Source organism: Ammospiza caudacuta, chromosome 24 (genome assembly GCF_027887145.1).
Source record: "Ammospiza caudacuta isolate bAmmCau1 chromosome 24, bAmmCau1.pri, whole genome shotgun sequence".
NCBI classification, from domain to species: Eukaryota; Metazoa; Chordata; class Aves; order Passeriformes; family Passerellidae; genus Ammospiza; species Ammospiza caudacuta.
In genome coordinates this window covers 5,189,783-5,215,550 of record NC_080616.1, presented here as the reverse complement: position 1 = coordinate 5,215,550, position 25,768 = coordinate 5,189,783, and the positions used below count along the sequence as shown (strand labels likewise).

General features: G+C 39.4%; 1 protein-coding gene across 2 annotated transcripts; it reads right to left on the bottom strand.

Annotated features, from left to right (window-relative positions):
* Positions 1–677: 677 nt before the first annotated feature.
* Positions 678–25,685, bottom strand: NUCKS1 (nuclear casein kinase and cyclin dependent kinase substrate 1). Of its 2 annotated transcripts, none has more exons than XM_058819396.1 (8): positions 25,434–25,685; positions 15,468–15,517; positions 11,360–11,465; positions 6,933–6,988; positions 6,513–6,665; positions 4,349–4,501; positions 2,625–2,774; positions 678–2,055 (listed from the first exon to the last, which is right to left on the bottom strand). In XM_058819396.1, the coding sequence occupies exons 1-8, from the start codon at positions 25,448–25,450 to the stop codon at positions 1,856–1,858; spliced, it is 885 nt and encodes a 294-aa protein (XP_058675379.1). In that variant the 5' UTR covers positions 25,451–25,685; the 3' UTR covers positions 678–1,855. The 2 variants fall into 2 exon arrangements, with proteins under 2 accessions (XP_058675379.1, XP_058675380.1); XM_058819397.1 differs by having other exon boundaries at positions 680–2,055; positions 2,625–2,771.
* Between the last annotated feature and the right edge of the window lie 83 nt (positions 25,686–25,768).

Sequence of the window (25,768 nt, the reverse complement as noted above, 5' to 3'; positions counted from 1 at the left end):
CACAGGAGCAGGGGAGCTGACCCCACAGACCCTACAGGAAGGGTGGGGAGCTGATCCTACAGGCAGAAGAGGGGCAGATCCCACAGGCAGGGTTGAGGAGCTGACCCTACAGAGGAGGAGCTGATCCTACAGGCACAAGGGAAGCAGATCCCACAGATCCCACAGGAGGGATGAAGAGCTGAACCTACAGGTATAAGGGGAGCTGACCCCACAGACCCTACAAGTATGAGGGCAGCTGACCCCACAGAGCCCACAGGAGCAGGGAGAGGAGCTGATCCTACAGACCCCACAGGAGGGGTGGGGAGCTGATCCTACAGGCAGAAGGCGAGCAGATCCCACAGACCCTACAGGAAAAAGGGGAGCTGACCCCACAGGTATGAGGGCAGCTGGCCCCACAGAGCCCACAGGAGCAGGGTGGGCACAGGGAGTGCCCGCTGTGCCCCCCATGCCAGCGATGATCCCCGGGGCTCTGTGAGGGCACAGGGAAGGGAAGGGGAAGGGGAAGGGGAAGGGGAAGGGGAAGGGGAAGGGGAAGGGGAAGGGGAAGGGGAAGGGGAAGGGGAAGGGGAAGGGGAAGGGGAAGGGGAAGGGGAAGGGGAAGGGGAAGGGGAAGGGGAAGGGGAAGGGGAAGGGGAAGGGGAAGGGGAAGGGGAAGGGGAAGGGGAAGGGGAAGGGAAGGAACACCCAGGGCTGGCTCAGGGCAATCCTCTGCTCACCCCAACAGCTGAACAATCTCATTTCACATTATCTGCTATTTTAGGTTTTTTTTCCTTGCAAAAATCCATAATAAAACCATTTCCCACCATACCCAATGGACAGCAGGTTTCAAAATGATTTTCCAATTTCTCCTCCCTGTTCTGCCCCTCTAGAGAAGGAATAAAAGGGTGAGTGGACATGGGAAAGCTGAAGGCTGAAAATCTGAATTTCTCTGGAATGGGCTGCAGTTAAGAGCTTTCTATCCAGCAGAGACAAAACATCTGAAGGATTTTTTATAAAATCAAAGACACTGGAGCATCTCAGAATTTCTTGATTGTTTTCCATGAAAAACGTGCCTAAATCCAAAAAACACAGGATTCCTCCCTGTGCTCCATCCTCCTCCTCCTCTGGAATTATTTTTGCTGAGACTAAACTCATCTTAAATCTGTTCAAACAAAACTTGATTATTTTTTTTCCTCCATATATTCCAAATATAGAAGAATAATTTTAAACAGCTCTTACCAGCACTGGGGAAAATAAATCTAATTCTACTTGAGGATTTGTAAATATGGTTTTTTTCCACAGATCAGTCTCAAACCTTATTGCTTCACAACTGCAGTATCCCTTGGGAAAAAAATAAAATAAAATATTGGAAAAAAATCATATATTGAAAAAAAAATCATATATTGGAAAGAAATCAAATATTGAATAAAAATCGAATATTGAATGGAAATCCAATATTGAATATTCAATATTGAATGGAAATCCAATATTGAATAGAAATCCAATATTGAATAGAAATCCAATATTGAATAGAAATCCAATATTGAACAGAAATCCAATATTGAACAGAAATCCAATGGTTTGTTCTAATTTGTCTCAAATGGCTTTTCAGATTTGGCAGGGGAGGGAGAACAGAATGGCCAACAGAGAACATTCTGACTTGAAAATCTCACTGTTGAGAAGGGTTTTTCTCTTATTAAAAAAGAATTTCACTGGATTAACCAGCTGAAAATAAAGATAGCATTCAAAGCCCATGAGTCAAGCCACAGCCAAAACCGTGTTCTACCCCTAAGTGTTGTTTTCTTTTCCTTTTTCTTTTTTTTTTTCCTCTTTTTTTTTTTTAAACAAAGATTTTTTTTTTCCTCTCAACTGCCTTTTAATCTTCACCAGAGGGTGCTTCATCTTCAGAGCCCTCATCCCCTGATTTTTCTGGTGGAGGGCTGGCTGATTTTTTCTTTTCTGGGGGACTTTCAGGTTCTTCATCCTCTTCTTTTGGGGATGGGGTTTTTTCTTTTGTTGCCTTGGAAGCTGTGGGGCGACCTGCCTTCCCTTTGCCTTTCACTGGGCTGGGGGTCACTGGAAAAAGAAAAACTTTGTAAAATTCAGAAGCAGAAAAGGCAAAAAAAACTCCCCCCCAAAAATGAGATTTTTAAATAATTCAGAAGTTTGGCCATACCCATAGTGGTTTTAGCACTCTTAATTAAGCTGAAGAGCAATTTAATGAGATTTTAAAGGTGGTTAATTGCTGGATGTGACATCAGAAATGGACACAGCTCTTGCCCAACATTGCTGTAATTTGAATTTCCTGCAGAAATGCACCCAGTTTTCCTCTGGTTCCCATTTCACAAAGTCACAAATTGTTATTTGGCCGTGAGACACAAGAAGTCAGAATGCAGCCCCTCAGCAGGGAAAGTTTTCATGAGTTTTTACTCCTATTTTTAATTCTTCATTTAGAGGTTGATTTAGAGGCACAGATACCAAATCAACCTCTAAATAAAGAATTAAAGCCAGCTCATTATTCCATCCTGCTGATTTCAATCATGGCATTTCCAACATTTTTGTGGACCTCAAGATTTCAACCAAACCTGTGGAGCAAAAAGAAAATGAGGATTTTAAATTGAGGAATTGAATTTGCACAGACTCACCTGTAGCCTTTAGCCTGGGCTTGGGCATTTTCTTTTCTTTCCTCTCTGGCTTGGATTTCTTGGAGACTTTCTTGTTTTTCTTTTTTGAACTGCCATAGTCACTGTCATCATCATCTTCCATGAGGAAGTCTTCATCACTTCCTGAATCTGCTGGAAGCAGAAGGAAATTTCAGTTTTTTTGGGGAAAAAAAAAACCAAAAAGGAAGGGAAAATACAGCTGAGATCTGCCAGTGGAATTGTGGATAAACTCTGAGGCTTTGTGGGTTTCCTTTGATCTGCTGGGCAAAAATCCGAGGGGGTTTTACAATAGCATTGCCACAGAGACAGAAAAAAGCAGAAAAAATTATTGAGAAGTTTACAATTAAACTTTAGGGCTGCTTAATAGATCTAGAAAATAAAAAAAACCCAAAAATTAAGAAGAAAAAGAGATCTCTGGAAAACACAAACACACATCCCTGGAATAAAAAAAAAATCTGCACGGAAAAGGCACCAAGATGAAGTTTCTTGTCTTACAGATTCATTGAGTGAACTCTTCAGTTATTTAAATTTTCAGTTTATACCCTAAAATCTGTCATTAAACCTTAAAAACTTTTGGCTGCAAAAATTCCACAGCACTTTTGAAGCACTGGGTTATCTCCCACCAAGCAAGCTGGCAGGGACAATAAATGGTGCAAATTCATGACAGATTCCAACTTTCAAATCACAGAAAGCTTCCACATTTCTATAATTTAAGTATTTGATGACTTAAGTCTCATTCTGGATTAAAAAGCAGGGATGGGATTAACAGATTTACCCGTTTGTGAAGATAAATTTTGTGGGACACACACAAACCTTTGCTGCAAACCTGGAGCACAAATTCCACACACAATAAAAATGAGGAGCACAATTTCCACCCTCAGGCTCCCAGCCAAAATCAAACTTTGTGTCCCCTTTGCTGTCCCATTTTCCAATCCCATTCACTCACTCTCCTGGAACTGTGCCTCATCATCCTCCTGCTCCTCCTCCTCACTGCCCACATCCTCCATCAGCATCTCCCTCTGTTTGGAGGCTGCTTTGTCTCACAGATTCTTCCACATTCATTGAATGAATTCTTCAATTATTTAAATTTTCACTTTATATCCTAAAATCTGTCACTGAACTCTAAAAACTTTTGACTGCAAAAATTCCACAGCACTTTTGAAGCACTGGGTTATCTCCCACTGAACATGACCAAACAAGTTTGTGGGACAATAAATGGTGCAAATTCATGAGGGGTTCCAACTTTCAAATTTCTATAATTTAAGTATTTGGTGACTTAAATCTCATTCTGGATTAAAAAGCAGGGATGGGATTAACAGATTTACCCGTTTGTGAAGATAAATTTTGTGGAACACAAATTTTGTGAGACAGCAAAAATTCCACAGCACTTTTGAAGCACTGGGTTATCTCCCACCAACGGAGCTTGGAGGAACAATAAATGGTGCAAATTCATGACAGATTCCAACTTTCAAATTGCCACAGCCACATTAATATAATTTAAGTATTTGATGACTTAAATCTTATCCATTTTACCCATTTGTGAATATAAATTTTGTGGAACACACACACAAACCTTTGCTGCAAACCTGGAGCACAAATTCCACACAGAAGAAAAATGAGGAGCACAATTTCCACCCTCAGGGTCCCAGCCAAAATCAAACTTTGTGTCCCCTTTGCTGTCCCATTTTCCAATCCCATTCACTCACTCTCCTGGAACTGTGCCTCATCATCCTCCTGCTCCTCCTCCTCACTGCCCACATCCTCCATCAGCATCTCCCTCTGTTTGGAGGCCGCTTTGGAGGCCGCCTGCCGCTGCTGACGAACATTTTTGTGATCTTCCTTCTCATCCTCGCTGTCCTCTGCAGGAAAAAACCCCAAAGTGGGCTGAGGAAAGAGCAGAAAACTCCCCACGAGGCAGCAAAGTGTTTTTAGGGCTTTTATCAGGGGGTTGAAACACGCACTGAGTTACTGTGGGGAGAATTCAACCTCATCAATACCCACCCAACAAAGATCCTCTGCAAAGTAAGTGATTTTTTTGCTTTTTTTCCTCATTTTTTTTCCTTTTTTCCTCTTTTTTTTTCCTTTTCCTCTTTTTTTTCCTTTTTTCCTCTTTTTTCCCCTTTTTTCCTCTTTTTTCCCCTTTTTTCCTCTTTTTTCCCCTTTTTTCCTCTTTTTTCCCCTTTTTTCCCTCTTTCTTCCTTTTTTCCCTTTTTTCCTCCTCTTTTTCCCCTCTTTTTCCTCCTCTTTTTTCTTTTTTTCCTTTTCTTCCTTTTTTCCTCATTTTTTCCCCTTTTTCCCCTTCTTTCCTCTTTTTTTTCCCCTTTTCCTCTTTTTTCCCTCCTTTTTTTCTCTTTTTTTTCGTTCTTTTTTCTTCTTCTTTTTTTTCTGCTCTTTTTTCCTCTTTTTTCCCCCATTTTTCCCTCTTTTTCCTTTTCCCTCTTTTCTTTTCCCCTTTTCTCCCTCCTTTTTTTCCCCTTTTTTCCTCATTTTTTCCTTATTTTTTTTCCTCCTTTTTCCCCATTTTTCCTCATTTTTTACCCCATTTTTCCTCATTTTTCCCTTTTTTCCCCTCTCTTTTTTCCCTTTTTCCTCCTCTATTTTTCTTTTTTTCCCTTTTCTTCCTTTTTTCCTCATTTTTTCCCTTTTTTTTCCCTTCTTTTCTCTTTTTTTCCCTTTTTCCTCTTCCTTCCTCTTTTTTCCCTCCTTTTTTTCTCTTTTTTTTCCCTTCTTTTTTCTTCTTTTTTTTCCTCTTTTTTCTTATTTTTCCCCTCTTTTTCCTTTTCCCCTCTTTTCTTTTCCCCTTTTCTCTTAACTTTTCCCCCTTTCTTCCTCCTTTTTTTTCCCTTTTTCCCTCATTTTTTTCTTTTTCCCTCATTTTTTCCTTATTTTTTTCCTTTTTTTCCTCTTTTTCCCCATTTTTCCTCATATTTTCCCCCATTTTTCCTCTTTTTTCCCCCATTTTTCCTCATATTTTTCCCCTTTTTTCCTCTTTTTTCCCCCATTTTTCCTCATATTTTCCCCCATTTTTCCTCATATTTTCCCCCATTTTCCCTCATTTTTCCCCCCATTTTCCCTCATTTTTCCCCCATTTTTCCTCATTTTTTCCCCCATTTTTCCTCATTTTTCCCCCATTTTTCCTCATTTTTTTCCCCATTTTTCCTTATATTTTCCCCATTTTTCCTCATATTTTTCCCCATTTTTCCTCATATTTTTCCCCAATTTTCCTCTTTTTTCCCCCATTTTTCCTCATATTTCCCCCATTTTTCCTCATATTTTTCCCCCATTTTTCCTCATTTTTTCCCCATTTTTCCTCATATTTTCCCCCATTTTTCCTCATTTTTTCCCCATTTTTCCTCATTTTTTCCCCATTTTTCCTCATATTTTCCCCCATTTTTCCTCATATTTTCCCCCATTTTTCCTCATTTTTTCCCCATTTTTCCTCATATTTTTCCCCATTTTTCCTCATTTTTTCCCCATTTTTCCTCATATTTTCCCCATTTTTCCTCTTTTTCCCCCATTTTTCCTCATATTTTTCCCCAATTTTCCTCTTTTTCCCCCATTTTTCCTCATATTTTTCCCCATTTTTCCTCTTTTTTCCCCCATTTTTCCTCGTATTTTTCCCCAATTTTCCTCTTTTTTCCCCCATTTTTCCTCATATTTCCCCCCATTTTTCCTCATATTTTTCCCCATTTTTCCTCTTTTTTCCCCCATTTTTCCTCATATTTTTCCCCTTTTTTCCTCATTTTTTCCCCCATTTTTCCTCATATTTTCCCCCATTTTTCCTCATATTTTTCCCCATTTTTCCTCATATTTTCCCCCATTTTTCCTCATGTTTTTCCTCATTTTTTCCCCATTTTTTTTCCTTCTTACCTGCAGGCCTTTTCCTGGATTTGGAGGCTGCTCTCTTGTTCTTGTCTGGTTTGGCCTTTTTTCCTTTTTTGCTTTTTTGGGAGCTCTCGTAGTCGCTGTCGGCTTTGCCGTCGTCGGCTCCCACGTCGTCGTCCTCGCTGCCAAAATCTTCACCTGCAAGCAAAAGGTGAAAATTTTTGGATTTTTCTGGATAAAAACCGCAGGGAAAGGATCAATTTATCCAAATTTTATAGGATCAGCACATAACACAAAAAAGAAAAAAAATTATCCCAAAGCAAGGTGGGAAGTAACAGCAGAAGAAGCAACGTATGACTTGAAATAAATCAAAATTAAATCAGAATAATTTAATTTCTGTCTCAAATTCTACTCCTGAATTGATATGATTTAAAGGTACAAAATCAGGATAATGCTGTCAGTTACCTGCTGAGTGTGAATCATCTTTCTTGGTCTTCACATCTTTGTCTTCTGAGTCCTCACTGCAAACAACACAAGGAGAAATCTGAGTGTTTGTCCCAGCTTTGATTTCAGTCCCTCTTGTGTGGAAAATAAAAACTTTGAAAGAGAAAATGATGTCCAAGCTGAGAATTTTCACTTTTTCTGGACATGCTTCAGGATTACTCAGCTGGCTGTGGAGTTGTCATGGTTGGGAAGATAAAATTCAAATTGTGAATCACAAAAAAAGTTAAATCAGGAAATAATCAGATTGAGGTGAACCAACCCACAAGGTTTCCAGTTTAGTTACAATTCTGATGGTTTATATGGACTCTATAAATGAAATATTATCCTTTATCCTGACAGATTGTAAGTCAGCACTTGTCTTCATGTCATTGTTTAAATTCTTGCTCTTAATTGACATAAGTCTGACCTAAGCTTTCTCAAATGATTTGATAATTTAATTCATTTAGAAAATAAAAGACATCTTGGGGTGACAGAACAAGAACCAGCAGGCAGAACCCTCAAGGACCTTCAGAACCAGCATCCCTGAAGCTGGAATTTGTCATAAAAAACAAAAAAAAAAAAGATTTCAAGGCTCTTGTGGCAATCATTGGGAGCACTGCAAAATGGAGATTCCACAGGAAAATTTCACTTTTCAGCAGGGCAGCACCGAGGAGCAACTCAGCTCCCAAAGCAGGTTCTGTTTATGGATGACCCAAAATGAGGAACAAAGAGCCAGAAAACTTCCAGATGTCCCCTGCCCTCAGTGCCACCCATCCCTGGCACCTCAGGGATGCCCTGAGAGGCTGCAGGAGCTGCCCCTGGCCCTGACCCACCTGAGGATGCCAATTTTTGTGCCCAAATCCCATTTCCAGTGATGGACAAGAATTCCACACACGATTTCTGTCTCACCTCAGTGTCTCAGCCCCCAATGTCACTGCAATCCCACTCCCCACACACAGGAAATGTTGCCAAGAAATAAAAACTGTATTTTTTACCTGTCCTCCTGAGAATTCTATCCAGATCTACTTCCCAGAAATAGAAATTGAAATTTTATCCTCTCAGGGAGGTGAGCAGCCCAGGGATGCCCTGAGAGGCTGCAGGAGCTGCACCTGGCCCTGACCCACCTGAAGATGCCAATTTTTGCCAATTTTGTCCAAGTGACGGACAAGAGTTCCACACACAATTTCTGTCTCACCTCAGGGTCTCAGCTCCCAGTGTCACTGCAATCCCACTCCCCACACACAGGAAATGTTGCCAAGAAATAAAATTTGCCATTTTTACCTGTCCTCCTGAGAGTTCTTCCCACATCTCCTCTTGTTTTTATCCTCTGAGGGAGATGAGCAGCTCAGGGATGCCCTGAGAGGCTGCAGGAGCTGCCCCTGGCCCTGACCCACCTGAGGATGCCAATTTTTGTGCCCAAATCCCATTCTCAGTGATGGACAAGAGTTCCACACACGATTTCTGTCTCACCTCAGTGTCTCAGCCCCCAATGTCACTGCAATCCCACTCCTCCTCAAGATGGCTCCTCCCCACACACAGGACAAGCTCTGGGAAATGTTACCAAGAAATAAAAACTGTATTTTTTTACCTGTCCTCCTGAGAGTTCTTCCCAGATCTCCTCTGAGGGAGATGAGCAGCTCAGGGATGCCCTGAGAGGCTGCAGGAGCTGCCCCTGACCCTGACTCACCTGAAGATGCCAATTTTTGCCAATTTTTGCCAATTTTGTCCAAGTGATGGACAAGAGTTTCCCACACGATTTCTGTCTCACCTCAGAGTCTCAGCCCCCAGTCTCACTGCAATCCCACTCCCCACACACAGGAAATGTTGCCAAGAAATAAAATTTGCCATTTTTACCTGTCCTCCTGAGAGTTCTTGCCAGATCTCCTCTTGTTTTTATCCTCTGAGGGAGATGAGCAGCTCAGAGATGCCCTGAGAGGCTGCAGGAGCTGCCCCTGACCCACCTGAGGATGCCAATTTTTGTTCCTAAATCCCATTCCCAGTGATGGACAAGAGTTTCCCACAGGATTTCTGTCTCACCCCAGTGTCTCAGCCCCCAGTCTCACTGCAATCCCACTCCTCCTCAAGATGGCTCCTCCCCACACACAGGACAAGCTCCGAGAAATGTTACCAAGAAATAAAAACTGTATTTTTTTACCTGTCCTCCTGAGAGTTCTTCCCAGATCTCCTCTGAGGGAGACGAGCAGCTCAGGGATGCCCTGAGAGGCTGCAGGAGCTGCCCCTGGCCCTGACCCACCTGAAGATGCCAATTTTTGCCAATTTTTGCCAATTTTGTCCAAGTGATGGACAAGAGTTTCCCACACAATTTCTGTCTCACCCTCAGTGTCTCAGCCCCCAATGTCACTGCAATTCCTCTCCCCACACACAGGAAATGTTGCCAAGAAATAAAAACTGTATTTTTTACCTGTCCTCCTGAGAATTCTTCCCAGATCTACTTCCCAGAAATAGAAATTGAAATTTTATCCTCTCATGGACATGAGCAGCTCAGGGATGCCCTGAGAGGCTGCAGGAGCTGCCCCTGACCCACCTGAGGATGCCAATTTTTGTGCCTAAATCCCATTTCCAACCTGCCTCTGGAGTGATGGACTGATGGACAAGAGTTTTACACATGAATTCTGTCTCAGCCCTGCCTCAGCCCTCAATGTCACTGGAATTTCACTCCCCATACACAGGACAAGCTCTGAGAAATGTTGCCAAAAAAAATTTGCCTTTTTTTACCTGTCCTCCTGAGAATTCTTCCCAGATCTACTTCCCAGAAATAGAAATTGAAATTTTATCATCTCATGGACATGAGCAGCCCAGGGATGCCCTGAGAGGCTGCAGGAGCTGCATCTGACCCTGACCCACCTGAGGATGCCAATTTTTGCCAATTTTGTCCAAGTGACGGACAAGAGTTCCACACATGATTTCTGTCTCACCTCAGAGTCTCAGCCCCCAATGTCACTGCAATCCCACTCCCCACACACAGGAAATGTTGCCAAGAAATAAAATTTGCCATTTTTACCTGTCCTCCTGAGAGTTCTTGCCAGATCTCCTCTTGTTTTTATCCTCTGAGGGAGATGAGCAGCTCAGGGATGCCCTGAGAGGCTGCAGGAGCTGCCCCTGACCCACCTGAGGATGCCAATTTTTGTGCCCAAATCCCATTCCCAGTGATGGACAAGAGTTTCCCACACGATTTCTGTCTCAGTCCCCAATGTCACTGCAATTCCTCTCCCCGCACACAGGAAATGTTGCCAAGAAATAAAATCTGTATTTTTTACCTGTCCTCCTGAGAATTCTTCCCAGATCTCCTTCCCAGAAATAGAAATTGAAATTTTATCCTCTCAGGGAGGTGAGCAGCCCAGGGATGCCCTGAGAGGCTGCAGGAGCTGCCCCTGGCCCTGACTCACCTGAAGATGCCAATTTTTGCCAATTTTTGCCAATTTTGTCCAAGTGATGGACAAGAGTTTCCCACACAATTTCTGTCTCACCTCAGAGTCTCAGCCCCCAGTCTCACTGCAATCCCACTCCCCACACACAGGAAATGTTGCCAAGAAATAAAAACTGTATTTTTTACCTGTCCTCCTGAGAGTTCTTGCCAGATCTCCTCTTGTTTTTATCCTCTGAGGGAGATGAGCAGCTCAGGGATGCCCTGAGAGGCTGCAGGGGCTGCCCCTGGCCCTGACCCACCTGAGGATGCCAATTTTTGTGCCCAAATCCCATTCTCAGTGATGGACAAGAGTTCCACACACGATTTCTGTCTCACCTCAGTGTCTCAGCCCCCAATGTCACTGCACTCCCACTCCTCCTCAAGATGGCTCCTCCCCACACACAGGACAAGCTCTGGGAAATGTTACCAAGAAATAAAAACTGTATTTTTTTACCTGTCCTCCTGAGAGTTCTTCCCAGATCTCCTCTGAGGGAGATGAGCAGCTCAGGGATGCCCTGAGAGGCTGCAGGAGCTGCCCCTGGCCCTGACCCACCTGAAGATGCCAATTTTTGCCAATTTTTGCCAATTTTGTCCAAGTGATGGACAAGAGTTTCCCACACGATTTCTGTCTCACCTCAGAGTCTCAGCCCCCAGTCTCACTGCAATCCCACTCCCCACACACAGGAAATGTTGCCAAGAAATAAAATTTGCCATTTTTACCTGTCCTCCTGAGAGTTCTTCCCACATCTCCTCTTGTTTTTATCCTCTGAGGGAGATGAGCAGCTCAGAGATGCCCTGAGAGGCTGCAGGGGCTGCCCCTGGCCCTGACCCACCTGAGGATGCCAATTTTTGTGCCCAAATCCCATTCCCAGTGATGGACAAGAGTTTCCCACACGATTTCTGTCTCAGCCCCCAATGTCACTGCAATTCCTCTCCCCACACACAGGAAATGTTGCCAAGAAATAAAATTTGCCATTTTTACCTGTCCTCCTGGGAATTCTTGCCAGATCTCCTCTTGTTCTTGGCCTCTCGAGGAGATGAGCGGATTTTCTTGGATGGGGGGCCTGAATCTCTTCCATAATCATCATCTGCACAGGACAGACAGCACAAATTTGGGCTTTGGGTAAAACTCAGCCCCAGCAAACTCAGCCCTGCTCAGATGCAGCTCAAACTCAGCATTTCATGCACAGCAAAAGGAAAATTCTCATAAAGTTGAAATTTTTTTTTACACAGCAAAGTAAAATTTCAAGAAAATGTTGAGAGAAGCAAAGTCCTGGGTGAAATCACTGATTTGAGCTTTGCTGGTCACAGCACCGTGGAAATGTTCTGTACAGCCAAACGTCACGGGATTTATTTTGCATTTAGTTCCTCTAGAAATCCATTCAAAAATGGATTTAGATGTATTTCTGCATGGCTCTAACAGCACCCACTGCTGGCAGGGGATAAAGGATGACATGAAATTGGAATTTCCAGCACAACTCACAACTCTTACACAATATTTAATGAATAAAAGCACTGCAATTAACAATTCTGCATATTTGTCTCATTTTAATCATCAATGCAAACCTAGATTGAGGTTATCTTCCAGGAACTCAAAACACTGCAGAAAATTTTTGTTAATTCACACAGATTAGATTGTTTCTAATGGGATCCAGAATTTTAGCTCAGATATTCAATTTTTTCCAAATGTGATCCAGCAATATCTTGTTAATTCACACAGATTATATTAATTTTTTAGAAATGTGTTTCAGAATTTTCATTCAGAAATTACATTTTTACCAAATGTGATCCAGAATATCTTGTTAATTCACACAGATTATATAAATTTTTTAGAAATGTGTTTCAGAATTTTCATTCAGAAATTACATTTTTACCAAATGTGATCCAGAATATCTTGTTAATTCACACAGATTATATAAATTTTTTAGAAATGTGTTTCAGAATTTTCATTCAGAAATTACATTTTTACCAAATGTGATCCAGAATATCTTGTTAATTCACACAGATTATATTAATTTTTTAGAAATGTGTTTCAGAATTTTCGTTCAGAAATTACATTTTTTCCAAATGTGATACAGCAATATTTTATTAATTCTTACACTTTATATTGTTTTGGAATGGGATCCAGAATTTAAATTCAGAAATTACATTTTTACCAAATGTGATCCAGAATATCTTGTTAATTCACACAGATTATATTAATTTTTTAGAAATGTGTTTCAGAATTTTCATTCAGAGATTACATTTTTTCCAAATGTGATCCAGCACTATTTTGGTAATTACCACAGATTATTTTAGAAATCCCATTTTTTAGAAATGGGATCCAGAAATGTTAACTCACACAGATTATATTATTTTTTTACAAATGGGATCCAGTATTTTAATTCAGATATTCAATTTTTTTCCAAATGTGATCCAGCAATATTTTATTAATTCTTACAGTTTATATTGTTTCAGACTGGGATCCAGAATTTTCATTCAGAAATTACATTTTTACCAAATGTGATCCAGCACTATCTTGGTAATTCACACAGATTATATTAATTTTTTAGAAATGTGTTTCAGAATTTTCATTCAGAAATTACATTTTTTCCAAATGTGATCCAGCAATATTTTCATAATTCACACACATTATTTTAGAAATGGGATCCAGAATTTTAATTCCCATTTTTTCCAAATGTGATCCAGCAATATTTTGTTAATCCACACAGATTACATGACTTGACAATGGGATCCAGATTTTTAATTCCCATTTTTTCCAAATGTGATCCAACAATAATTTGTTAATTCCCACAGATTAGATTATTTTCAAAATGGGATCCAAAATTTTCATTCAGAGTTTACATTTTTTCCAAATGTGATCCAGCACTATTTTGTAAATTCATACAAACTAGATTATTTTAGAAATGAGATCCAGAAATGTTAATCTGCACAATTATATTATTTTACAAATGGGATCCAGTATTTCAATTCAGAAATTACATTTTTACCAAATGTAATCCAGCAATATTTTATTAATTCACACAGATTGTATTATTTCACACATGGGAATCAGAAATATTAATCCACACAGATTCTATTATTTTAGAAATGAGATCCAGAATTTTAATTCACATTTTTTTCAAATGTGATCCAGCAATATTTTATCAATTCATACAGATTGCATTATTTTAGAAATGGGATCCAAAAATGTTAATTCACACAAATTCTATTATTTTAGAAATGGGTTTCAGAATTTGAATTCAGCGGTTCAATTTTTTCCAAATGTGATCCAACAATATTTTCATAATTCACACAGATTATTTTAGAAATGGGATCCAGAATTTTAATTCCCATTTTTTCCAAATGTGACCCAGCACTATTTTATTAATTCACACAGATTACATTATTTACAACGGGATCCAGAATTTTAATTCCCATTTTTTCCAAATGTGATCCAGCAATATTTCATTAATCCACACAGATTACATTATTTACAGTGGGATCCAGAATTTTAATTCTTATTTTTTCCAAATATGACCCAGCACTATTTTATTAATTCACACAGATTACATTATTTACAACGGGATCCAGAATTTTAATTCCCATTTTTTCCAAATGTGATCCAGCAATATTTTATTAATTCACACAGATTACATTATTTACAATGGGATCCAGGATTTCAATTCCCATTTTTTCCAAATATGACCCAGCACTATTTTAATTCACACACATTATTTTTTTTTAACTCCAATCCCCCCTAAATCCCTGATGATGTGGGCTCAACCAGAGCCATAAAATAAATAAAAACCACATTTTCTGTGCAAAAAGTGGCACCAAGGAGCCCAGAACAGAGCAAGGAGCTGCCAGCAGCCCCAGGCACCACAACAATCCCAGAATGAAATAAAAATAAAAACATTTCTATCCCCATTGTTGGTTTAACACAAACCATATGAGAATAATTCCATTTTCAGATGCTCATTAAGAGTTCAGGCTGTGAAGAACAGAAACTCCTCAGAGCTGCAGCTGAGGGTGGGATTAGAAGCAGAACATTCATTAATATGCATGGAATAATGAGGAAATTAAGGAAAAAATTGAATTTTTAAATTTAATTTTAAAAATTTTAAAAATTTAATTTAATTTAATTTAACCATATGAGAATAATTCCATTTTCAGATGCTCATTAACAGCTCAGCCTGTGAAAAACAGAAACTCCTCAGAGCTGCAGCTGAGGGTGGGATTAGAACAGAACATTCATTAATTGCATGGGAATAATGAGGAAATTAAGGAAAAAAATTTAATTTTAAAATTTAATTTCAAAAATTTTAGAAATTTAATTTAATTTTATTTAATTTAAGCATATGAGAATAATTCCATTTTCAGATGCTCATTAACAGCTCAGCCTGTGAAGAACAGAAACTCCTCAGAGCTGCAGCTGAGGGTGGGATTAGAACAGAACATTCATTAATATGCATGGAATAATGAGGAAATTAAGGAAAAAAATTGAATTTTTAAATTTAATTTTAAAAATTTTAAACATTTTAAAAATTTAATTTAATTTAATTTAATTTAAGCATATGAGAATAATTCCATTTTCAGATGCTCATTAAGAGTTCAAACTGTGAAAAACAGAAACTCCTCAGAGCTGCAGCTGAGGGTGGGATTAGAACAGAACATTCATTAATTGCATGGGAATAATGAGGAAATTAAGGAAAAAAAATGAATTTTTAATTTAATTTTAAAAAATTTTAAAATTTAATTTAAGCATATGAGAATAATTCCATTTCCAGATGCTCATTAAGAGTTCAAACTGTGAAGAACAGAAACTCCTCAGAGCTGCAGCTGAGGGTGGGATTAGAACAGAACATTCATTAATTGCATGGGAATAATGAGGAAATTAAGGAAAAAAAATGAATTTTTAATTTAATTTTAAAAAATTTTAAAATTTAATTTAAGCATATGAGAATAATTCCATTTCCAGATGCTCATTAAGAGTTCAGGCTGTGAAGAACAGAAACTCCTCAGAGCTGCAGCTGAGGGTGGGATTAGAACAGAACATTCATTAATGTGCATGGAATAATGGGGAAATTAAGGAAAAAAGTTGAATTTACCAGCATCATCTGATTCCTGAAACTGGGAGTAATCCACCACCTTCCTGTTCCTGCAAAAAGGAGAAAAAATCAGGAATTAATTCCTTCAGGGTTAATAAAGTTTTAAGGAATAAGAAATGAAACATTGTTTATTTAGAGCTGCATTTGGAGCCCAAAAATATCCCAAAAAAATCTTTGGTAATTCAGGCACCTCTGCAGCCAGAATGAACACAAAGGATATGTGTAATTAATAATTATTAAGTATTAATACACTTATTAATATACTTTATTAGCATATTAAAGCACAAGCAGCATTTTCATGAGGAGATTTTAGAATAATCTGGATTGTAGAATCAGAATGTGAATGTTCTTTTTGATAAATACACAAAGGAGAAAAAATTAGGAATTAATTCCTTCAGGGTTAATAAAGTTTTAAGGAATAACAAAGAAATATCACATTATTTATTTAGAGCTGCATTTGGAGCCCAAAAATATTCCAAAAAAACTTTGGTAATTCAGGCACCTCTGCAGCCAGAATGAACACAAAGGATATGTGTAATTAATAATTATTAATATACTTTAATAAGTATATTAAAGCATAAATAGCATTTTCATGAGGAGATTTTAGAATAATCTGGATTGCAACCTCAGAATATGAATATTATTTTTGATAAATACACAAAGGAGAAAAAATTAGGAAATAATTCCTTCAGGGTTACTGAAGTTTTAAGGAACAAGAAATGTCACATTGTTTATTTAGAGCTGCATTTGGAGCCCAAAAATATCCCAAAAAAACTTTGGTAATTCAGGCAGCTCTGCAGCCAGAATGAACACAAAGGATATGTGTAACTAATAATTAATTAATAAGTATATTAAAGCACAAACAGCATTTTCCTGAGGAGAGTTTCTAATAATCTGATTACAGCCTCAGAATGTGAATTTTCTTTTTGATAAACACACAAAGATTACAAATCCCACACCCTGCACTCTCCCTGTGCAGTTCCTGCCTCTCCCCAGGTTTATTTTCCGTTTGTCCCTGGTTTAAAGCTTTGGGAATTTTCATTTCAGGAGCTTTGGGAGCGAATTCCAGCAGCCTGGAACCAGAACACCCAGCTGGGTTTGGAATTTACGGAGAGCCACAAAGGGGAATTGGGGATTCCATCAGCACCGTGTCCAGCAAACCCCAAATTTTATTGATAAAGTACAAATCCCTGCTATTTTATTGATAAAGTACAAATCCCTGCTATTTTATTGATAAAGTACAAATCCCTGCTATTTTATTGATAAAGTACAAATCCCTGCTATTTTATTGATAGAATATCAAATCCCAGCTCTTTTATTGATAGAGCATCAAATCCCAGCTCTTTTATTGATAAAATATCAAATCCCAGCTGTTATTGATAAAGTACAAATCCCAGCTATTTTATTGATAAAATATCAAATCCCAACTCTTTTACTGATAAAATATCAATGCCAACTCTTTCATTGATAAAATATCAAATCCCAACGTTTACTGATAAAATATCAAATCCCAGCTCTTCCATTGATAAAATCTCAAATCCCTGCTATTTTATTAAGCATCAAATCCCAGCTCTTTTATTGATAAAGCATCAAATCCCAGCTTTTATTGATAAAATATCAAATCCCAACTCTTCTATTGATAAAATATCAAATCCCAACTCTTTTATTGATAAAGTATCAAATCCCAACTCTTACTGCCAAGATTTCAAATCCCAGCTATTTTATTGACAAAATATCAAATCCCAACTCTTTTATTGATAAAGCATCAAATTCCAACTCTTCTATTGATAAAATATCAAATCCCAACTTTTTTATTGATAGAGCATCAAATCCCAGCTCTTCTATTGATAATGCATCAAATCCCAGCTCTCTTATTGATAAAATATCAAATCCAACTCTTTTATTGATAGAATATCAAATTCCAACTCTTTTATTGATAAAGTATCAAATCCCAACTCTTTTATTGATAAAATATCAAATCCCAGCTCTTACTGCCAAGATATCAAATCCCAGCTGTTTTATTGATAAAATATCAAACCCAGCTCTTTTACTGATAAAATATCAAATCCCAGCTATTTTATTGATAAAGCATCAAATCCCAGCTCTTTTATTGATAAAATATCAAATCCCAGCTCTTTTATTGATAAAGTATCAAATCCCAGCTCTTTTATTGATAAAGCATCAAATCCCAGCTTTTATTGATAAAATATCAAATCCAACTCTTTTACTGATAAAATATCAAATCCCAGCTCTTTTATTGATAAAATATCAAATCCCAGCTCTTTTATTGATAAAATATCAAATCCCAACTCTTTTATTGATAAAATATCAAATCCCAGCTCTTTTATTGATAAAATATCAAATCCCAACTCTTTTATTGATAAAATATCAAATCCCAGCTCTTACTGCCAAGATATCAAATCCCAGCTATTTTATTGATAAAATATCAAATCCCAACTCTTTTACTGATAAAATATCTATGCCAGCTCTTCTATTGATAAAATATCAAATCCCAACTCTTTTATTGATAAAATATCAAATCCAACTCTTTTATTGATAAAATATCAAATCCAACTCTTTTACTGATAAAATATCAAATCCCAGCTATTTTATTGATAAAGCATCAAATCCCAACTCTTCTATTCATAAAATATCAAATCCCAGCTCTTCTATTAAAAAAGCATCAAATCCCAACTCTTTTATTGATAGAATATCAAATCCAACTCTTTTATTGATAAAGCATCAAATCCCGACTCTTCTATTGATAAAATATCAATCCCAGCTGTTTTATTCCAAGGTAACTGCCCCATAAAACACCAACCCAAGGAAATGAAAGCAGCCAATAATTCAATTTAATTTCAATTGATAATGAAAGCAGCCAATAATTCAATTTAATTTCAATTGATAATGAAAGCAGCCAATAATTCAATTTAATTTCAATTGATAATGAAGGCAGCCAATAATTCAATTTATTTTAAATTGATAATGAAAGCAGCCAATGATTCAATTTATTTTAAATTGATAATGAAGGCAGCCAATAATTCCATTTAATTTCAATTGATAATGAAGGCAGCCAATAATTCAATATAATTTCAATTGATAATGAAAAGCCAATAATTCCATTTAATTCCAATTGATAATGAAAGCAGCCAATAATTCAATTTAATTTCAATTGATAATGAAGGCAGCCAATAATTCAATTTAATTTCAATTGATAATGAAAAGCCAATAATTCCATTTAATTTCAATTGATAATGAAGGCAGCCAATAATTCAATATAATTTCAATTGATAATGAAGGCAGCCAATAATTCAATTTATTTTAGACTGATAATGAAGGCAGCCAATAATTCAATTTAATTTCAATTGATAATGAAAGCAGCCAATAATTCAATATAAGTTCAATTGATAACGAAGGCAGCCAATAATTCAATTTAAATCCAATTGATAATGAAAGCAGCCAATAATTCAATTTAATTTCAATTGATAATGAAGGCAGCCAATAATTCAATTTAATTTCAATTGATAATGAAAGCAGCCAATAATTCCATTTAATTCCAATTGATAATGAAAGCAGCCAATAATTCCATTTAATTTCAAAATTAAATTCCATCCAGCACCAGGATCCTTCCTCATCCTCCTCCTCCTCCCAGCACGTTCACGCTGCATTCACTGTCAATTAATTAATTAGCATTAATTAATTGCTGATCAAGGCAGCCAGTTCAGACCGCAGAGATTTGGTCTGGGCTGACTCCTCACTCCAGTTCTGGAAGGTTTTCAGCATTTCAGGGTTTTGAACAGTGAAATTATTTCTGCAGCAATCATTAAAGCAGTTAAGGAATAATTAAATAATAATTAAATTTCCAGGGGGTTGATTTAAAGCAGCACCAGGAGGTGGCACCTGGGGACACAAAGGGACCCAAACCCAAACTTTGGGGTTAAATCTGGGTAAAAATTGGACTCGGGACTCAGCACAGAGACAGGTTTGGGTCTGGGCTGAAAATATAAAAAATATATAAAAATACATATTAAAAATATATAAATATATATAAATATACACCGATATAAAAATAGATATGAAGTGGATATAAAGTGGATGTAAAGTGGATGTAAAGTGGATGTAAAGTATATATAAAGTATATATAAAGTATATATAAAGTATATATAAAGTATATATAAAGTATATATAAAGTATATATAAAGTATATATAAAGTATATATAAAGTATATATAAAGTATATATAAAGTATATATAAAGTAAAGTAGATATAAAATAGATATAAAGTAAATATAAAGTATATATAAAGTTATATATAAAGTAGATATAAAGTAATATATAAGTAGATATAAAGTAGATATAAAGTAGATATAAAGTAGATATAAAGTAGATATAAAGTAGATATAAAGTAGATATAAAGTAGATATAAAGTAGATATAAAGTAGATATAAAGTAGATATAAAGTAAAGTAGATATAAATTAGATATAAATTAGATATAAATTAGATATAAATTAGATATAAAGTGGATATAAATTAGATATAAAGTTAGATATAAAGTAGAGTATATATAAAGTAAATATAAAGTAAAGTGGATATAAAGTGGATATAAAGTGGATATAAAGTGGATATAAAGTGGATATAAAGTGGATATAAAGTGGATATAAAGTTAGATATGAAGACGATAGAAAGTCAATATAAGGTCGATATAAAGTGGATATAAAGTGGATATAAAGTAAAGTAAATATAAAGTAAATATAAAGTAAATATAAAGTAAACATAAAGTAGATATATAAAGTGGATATAAAGTGGATATAAGGTAGATATAAGGTCGATATAAAGTAGATATAAAGTAAATATAAAGTAGATATAAAGTAGATATAAAGTAGATATAAAGTAGATATAAAGTAGATATAAAGTAGATATAAAGTAATATATAAAGTGGATATAAAGTGGATATAAAGTTAGATATGAAGTCGATATGAAGATGATATAAAGTCGATATAAAGTATATATAAAGTATATATAAAGTATAAATAAAGTATAAATAAAGTATATATAAAGTATATATAAAGTATATATAAAGTATATATACAGTATATATACAGTATATATAAAGTATAAATAAAGTATATATAAAGTATATATAAAGTATATATACAGTATATATACAGTATATATACAGTATATATAAAGTATAAATAAAGTATATATAAAGTATATATAAAGTATATATACAGTATATATACAGTATATATAAAGTATATATAAAGTATATATAAAGTATATATAAAGTATATATACAGTATATATACAGTATAAATAAAGTATATATAAAGTATATATAAAGTATATATAAAGTATATATACAGTATATATACAGTATATATAAAGTATATATAAAGTATATATAAAGTAAAGTAGATGTAAAGTAGATATAAAGTAGATATAAAGTATAGTAGTAAAATATAAAAATATATAAAATATACATATAAATATATTAAAATATATACAACATAAATAAATACATATATTAAAAAAATATATATAAATATAGAAATAGCAGCTCCAAATATTTAATTTAATTGAATTTTTCCCCATAAACAGCCCCAGCTCTTTCTGCAGCACTTCAGCAGAGTTACCCAAGAGCTGCAGAAATTCAATAATTTCAGCTTTCTTTAGTTTTCACTCCTTGCCTTTTTCTGACAGTCTCAGGTCAAATTTCTCAACAAGCCCAGTAAAAACTTGGGATTTGGGATGGATTTGATGAATTTCACTGCTTTAGGTGCACAAAAATTCCACCAAAACCAGCAGAAAACACCAATTTATTCCAAGAGCACTGACTGGAGGAAAACTCCACATTTAAGAATTTTTCACTTTTCCATTTCACCAAAAATAGCAAAAAAACTTCATTCCAGCATTAAATTAGGAATGGATTTAAATCTCTAGGCAGGGTTTTCTGGCTAGCAGAGCAATATAATGTGTTTTTATTGAATATTTACTGAATATTTCCCTTTTTTGGCCTGCAAGGGTTATCAAATCCAGGAGATAAGGCACTGATGCGTCTATCAGGTCAAATTTCACAACAGGCAGAGTAAAAACTCGGGATTTAGGATGGATTTGATGAATTTCACTGCTTTAGGTGCACAAAAATTCAGCCACAATCCAGCAGAAACACCAATTTATTCCAAGAGCACTGACTGGAGGAAAACTCCACATTTAAGAATTTTTCACTTTTCCATTTCACCAAAAATAGCAAAAAAACTTCATTCCAGCATTAAATTAGGAATGGATTTAAATCTCTAGGCAGGGTTTTCTGGCTAGCAGAGCAATATAATCCATTTCTATTGAATATTTACTGAATATTTCCCTTTTTTGCCCTGCAAGGGTTATCAAATCCAGGAGATAAGGCACTGATACGTCCATTAGGTCAAATTTTCACAACAAGCCCAGTAAAAACTTGGGATTTAGGATGGATTTTATGAATTTCACTGCTTCAGGTGCACAAAAATTCCACCAAAACCAGCAGAAAACACCAATTTATTCAAAGAGCACTCACCAGAAGAAAACTCCACATCTCACTCTGATGTAAAACTTTTCACCAGGCTTCCATTTCACCAAAAATCAGCAGAAAAAACTTCATTCCAGCATTAAATTAGGAATGGATTTAAATCTGTAGGCAGGGTTTTCTGGCTAGCAGAGCAATATAATCCATTTCTATTGAATATTTACTGAATATTTCCCTTTTTTGGCCTGCAAGGGTTATCAAATCCAGGAGATAAGGCACTGCTCCATCTGTCCTGCCCCGTGCCAGGTTTATTTTCCTGCAGAGCAGAGCCTGAGAGCAGGGAGACCTCTCACAACATTCCAGGAGTGGACAGAGGTGTTTTATTTGAATTTTTGTTTTTGAAACTTTCACAACAAATACTTAATTCCAGCAAGCTCAGAGGCTCTGCTCTTAAAGAATTTTCAAGACTGCTTTTCCTCCTTACCTGGGGAAATCTCCAGGCATCCCCTGAGGCAGCAGAGTCACACCAGCACCGCTCTGGGAGCTCCCCCATCCCTGAGCCACTCCTGGGTCCCATTTTTATTTTTAATTATGAGAGATATTACTTAAACACAAATGCTGTCAGCCCTCAATGTACAGACATGGCATTGTCACAATTAGTTTGTATTTTTAAATTAAATTAGCCAAGACACCCAACATCCACAGGCCAGCCCAACTGGGAATGGGAGCAAACCCCAACTGGGAATGGAATCAAAAACCCCAACTGGGAATGGGAGCAAACCCCAACTGGGAATGGAATCAAAAACCCCAACTGGGAATCAAACCCAACTGGGAATGGAATCAAAAACCCCAACTGGGAATGGGAGCAAACCCCAACTGGGAATCAAACCCAACTGGGAATGGAATCAAACCCCAAGCAATCACTTGAGAATGAGGAAATTCCAGAGCATGACAAGAACACCGTGGGAAACCTCACACCTCTGCTATAAAGCCAATTTAAATCAGAGTTCACTTTTTTGTCACCTCTTTGGTAAAGGTTTGACACACAAGGGAATCACAGAATATCTGAGAGGGGAAAAGCTCACAGGGATCATCCAGAGCAGCTCCTGGCTCTGCACAGACACCCCAAAATCCCATCCTGGGCATCCCTGGCAGCAACGTCCAAACTGTCCTGGAGCTCTGCGGCTGTGCCCAGTCCCTGGGGAACCTGGGCAGTGCCAGCACCCTCTGAGATAAGAAATATCCCAAATATTCCCCAAACACCCACCGTGACACAGCTCTAGCCCTTCCCTCAGCACCCACTCCCCAAAATCACCCCGCTCCATCCCACCCCACACCCAGCAATGTCCAAACTCTGCTGGAGCTCTGTGGCTGTGCCCAGTCCCTGGGGAACCTGGGCAGTGCCAGCACCCTCTGAGAGAGGAAATATCCCAAATATTCCCCAAATACCCACCCTGACACAGCTCCAGCCCCTCCCTTTCCCATCCCACACATTCCCAAATCCACCCCACTCCATCCCACCCCACACCCAGCAATGTCCAAACTCTGCTGGAGCTCTGTGGCTGTGCCCAGTCCCTGGGCAGTGCCAGCACCCTCTGAGGGAAAAAATACCTCAAATCCTGAGGGAATATTTCTTTCAAATAGACCCCAAAAATCCACCCTGACACAGCTCCAGCCCTTCCCTTTCCCATGCCACACATCCCCACATCCACCACGATCCATCCCACCCCACCAAGTGCTGTCCAAACTCTGCTGGAGCTCTGTGGCTGTGCCCAGTCCCTGGGGAACCTGGGCAGTGCCAGCACCCTCTGAGATAAGAAATATCCCAAATATTCCCCAAATACTCACTGTGACACAGCTCCAGCCCCTCCCTTTCCCATCCCACACATTCCCACATCCACCCCACACCCAGCAATGTCCAAACTCTGCTGGAGCTCTGTGGCTGTGCCCAGTCCCTGGGGAACCTGGGCAGTGCCAGCACCCTCTGGGAGAGGAAATATCCCAAATATTCCCAAAATACTCACTGTGACACAGCTCCAGCCCTTCCCTCAGCACCCACTCCCCAAAATCACCCCGCTCCATCCCACCCCACACCCAGCAATGTCCAAACTCTGCTGGAGCTCTGTGGCTGTGCCCAGTCCCTGGGGAACCTGGGCAGTGCCAGCACCCTCTGAGAGAGGAAATATCCCAAATATTCCCCAAATACCCACCCTGACACAGCTCCAGCCCCTCCCTTTCCCATCCCACACATTCCCAAATCCACCCCACTCCATCCCACCCCACACCCAGCAATGTCCAAACTCTGCTGGAGCTCTGTGGCTGTGCCCAGTCCCTGAGCAGCCTGGGCAGTGCCCAGCACCCTCTGAGGGAAAAAATACCTCAAATCCTGAGGGAATATTTCTTCCAAATAGTCCCCAAATATCCACCCTGACACAGCTCCAGCCCTTCCCTTTCCCATGCCACACATCCCCACATCCACCACGATCCATCCTCCCCACAGAGCCCACCCGAACTCTCCCGGAGCTCTGTGGCTGTGCCCAATCCCTGGGCAGTGCCCAGCACCCTCTGAGGGAACAAATATCCCAAACGCTGAGGGAATAAACAGAGGGAATATTTCTTCCAAATATTCCCCAAATACCCACCCTGACACAGCTCCAGCCCTTCCCTCAGGCACCGCATCCCCAAACCCAGCCCGCTCCATCCGGCGTTGTCAAAATTCTCTCCCGGAGCTCTGTGCCCATTCCCCGGGGAGCTTGCACAGTGCCCAGCACCCTCTGAGGGAAGAAATATCCCAAACACTGAGGGAATATTCCCCAAATACCCACCCTGAGACAGTTCCAGCCCTTTCCTCCCCACGCCGCACATCCCCAAACCCACCCCGCTCCATCCCACCCCACCAACACCCCCATACCCACCTCGCCAGCACAGCCCGGCTGCCAAACGCTCAGAAATAAAACCAAAAAGACAGAAAAGAGCGGCGGGAAGGCGATGGCGGAGCGCGCGGCGGGCGGAGCAGGGCGTGAGGAGCGGCGCTCGCACCGAGGGGGCGGCTCCCGGCGGCTCCTCCCCTACGCGTGGTTCCCCATGCACAGCCCCCGTGCCCCGGACCCTCGCCGGATGGCACCGCGTCCCCTCCCCCGGCAGCGTGCTCGGCCCGGCCCCGCCGCCCGGAGGGAGCCGCGGATGGCGGCCAGAGCGGCGCCCGCCCCGCGCCAAGTGGGTCACGGCGGCGGCGGCGATGAAAAAAATTCGCTTTTCCCCCGTTACAAAATGTGGGGCAGCCCCGCCGCGGCCCCTCCCGGCCGCGGGAGAGCGGCGCGGGGAGAAATGCGGCGGGGATGGCGGTGGCCGTGCCAAGTTAGCGGGGGGGAAACAAGGGGAAATAGAGGAGAAACCCGCACGGCCTGCCCCGAGCGAGGCCTGCCCGCCCTGCCCTGCGCGGGTTCGGCCCGCCGGCGCTCACCTGACGGGCCGCGACATCCTCCCGGCGCTGCGGGCCGCGCGGGGCCGGGCGCGGAGCTAACGGGGACGCTGAGGCCGCCGGGGCCGCTGAGGCCGCCCGGAGCGAGCGGGAGCGCTGGGCCCAGCGCCTCAGGCCGCGCCTGCGGAGCCGCCGCTCCCCCGTCAGGCGCCGCCGCCGCCCCCGGTGCCGCTCCCCGATGCCGGCCCCGGCGCCGATCGCGGTGTCGCTCCCCGATCCCGCTGGCGGTGCCGGTGTCGGTGCCGGACCCGCTCCCGCCGCTCCCCCCCGCAAAATGGTCGCGCTCGCCCCGCCGAGAGGATGCGAGCGGGGGGGCG

Excerpts from the sequence above, each read along its gene's own strand:
- NUCKS1 (XM_058819396.1), bottom strand. Across the intron at positions 6,989-11,359 it reads AAGAATTCCCAGGAGGACAG|TGAGGACTCAGAAGACAAAG; the intron begins GTAAAAATGGCA and ends TGTTGTTTGCAG. Across the intron at positions 6,666-6,932 it reads AGATGATTCACACTCAGCAG|GTGAAGATTTTGGCAGCGAG; the intron begins GTAACTGACAGC and ends TTTTGCTTGCAG.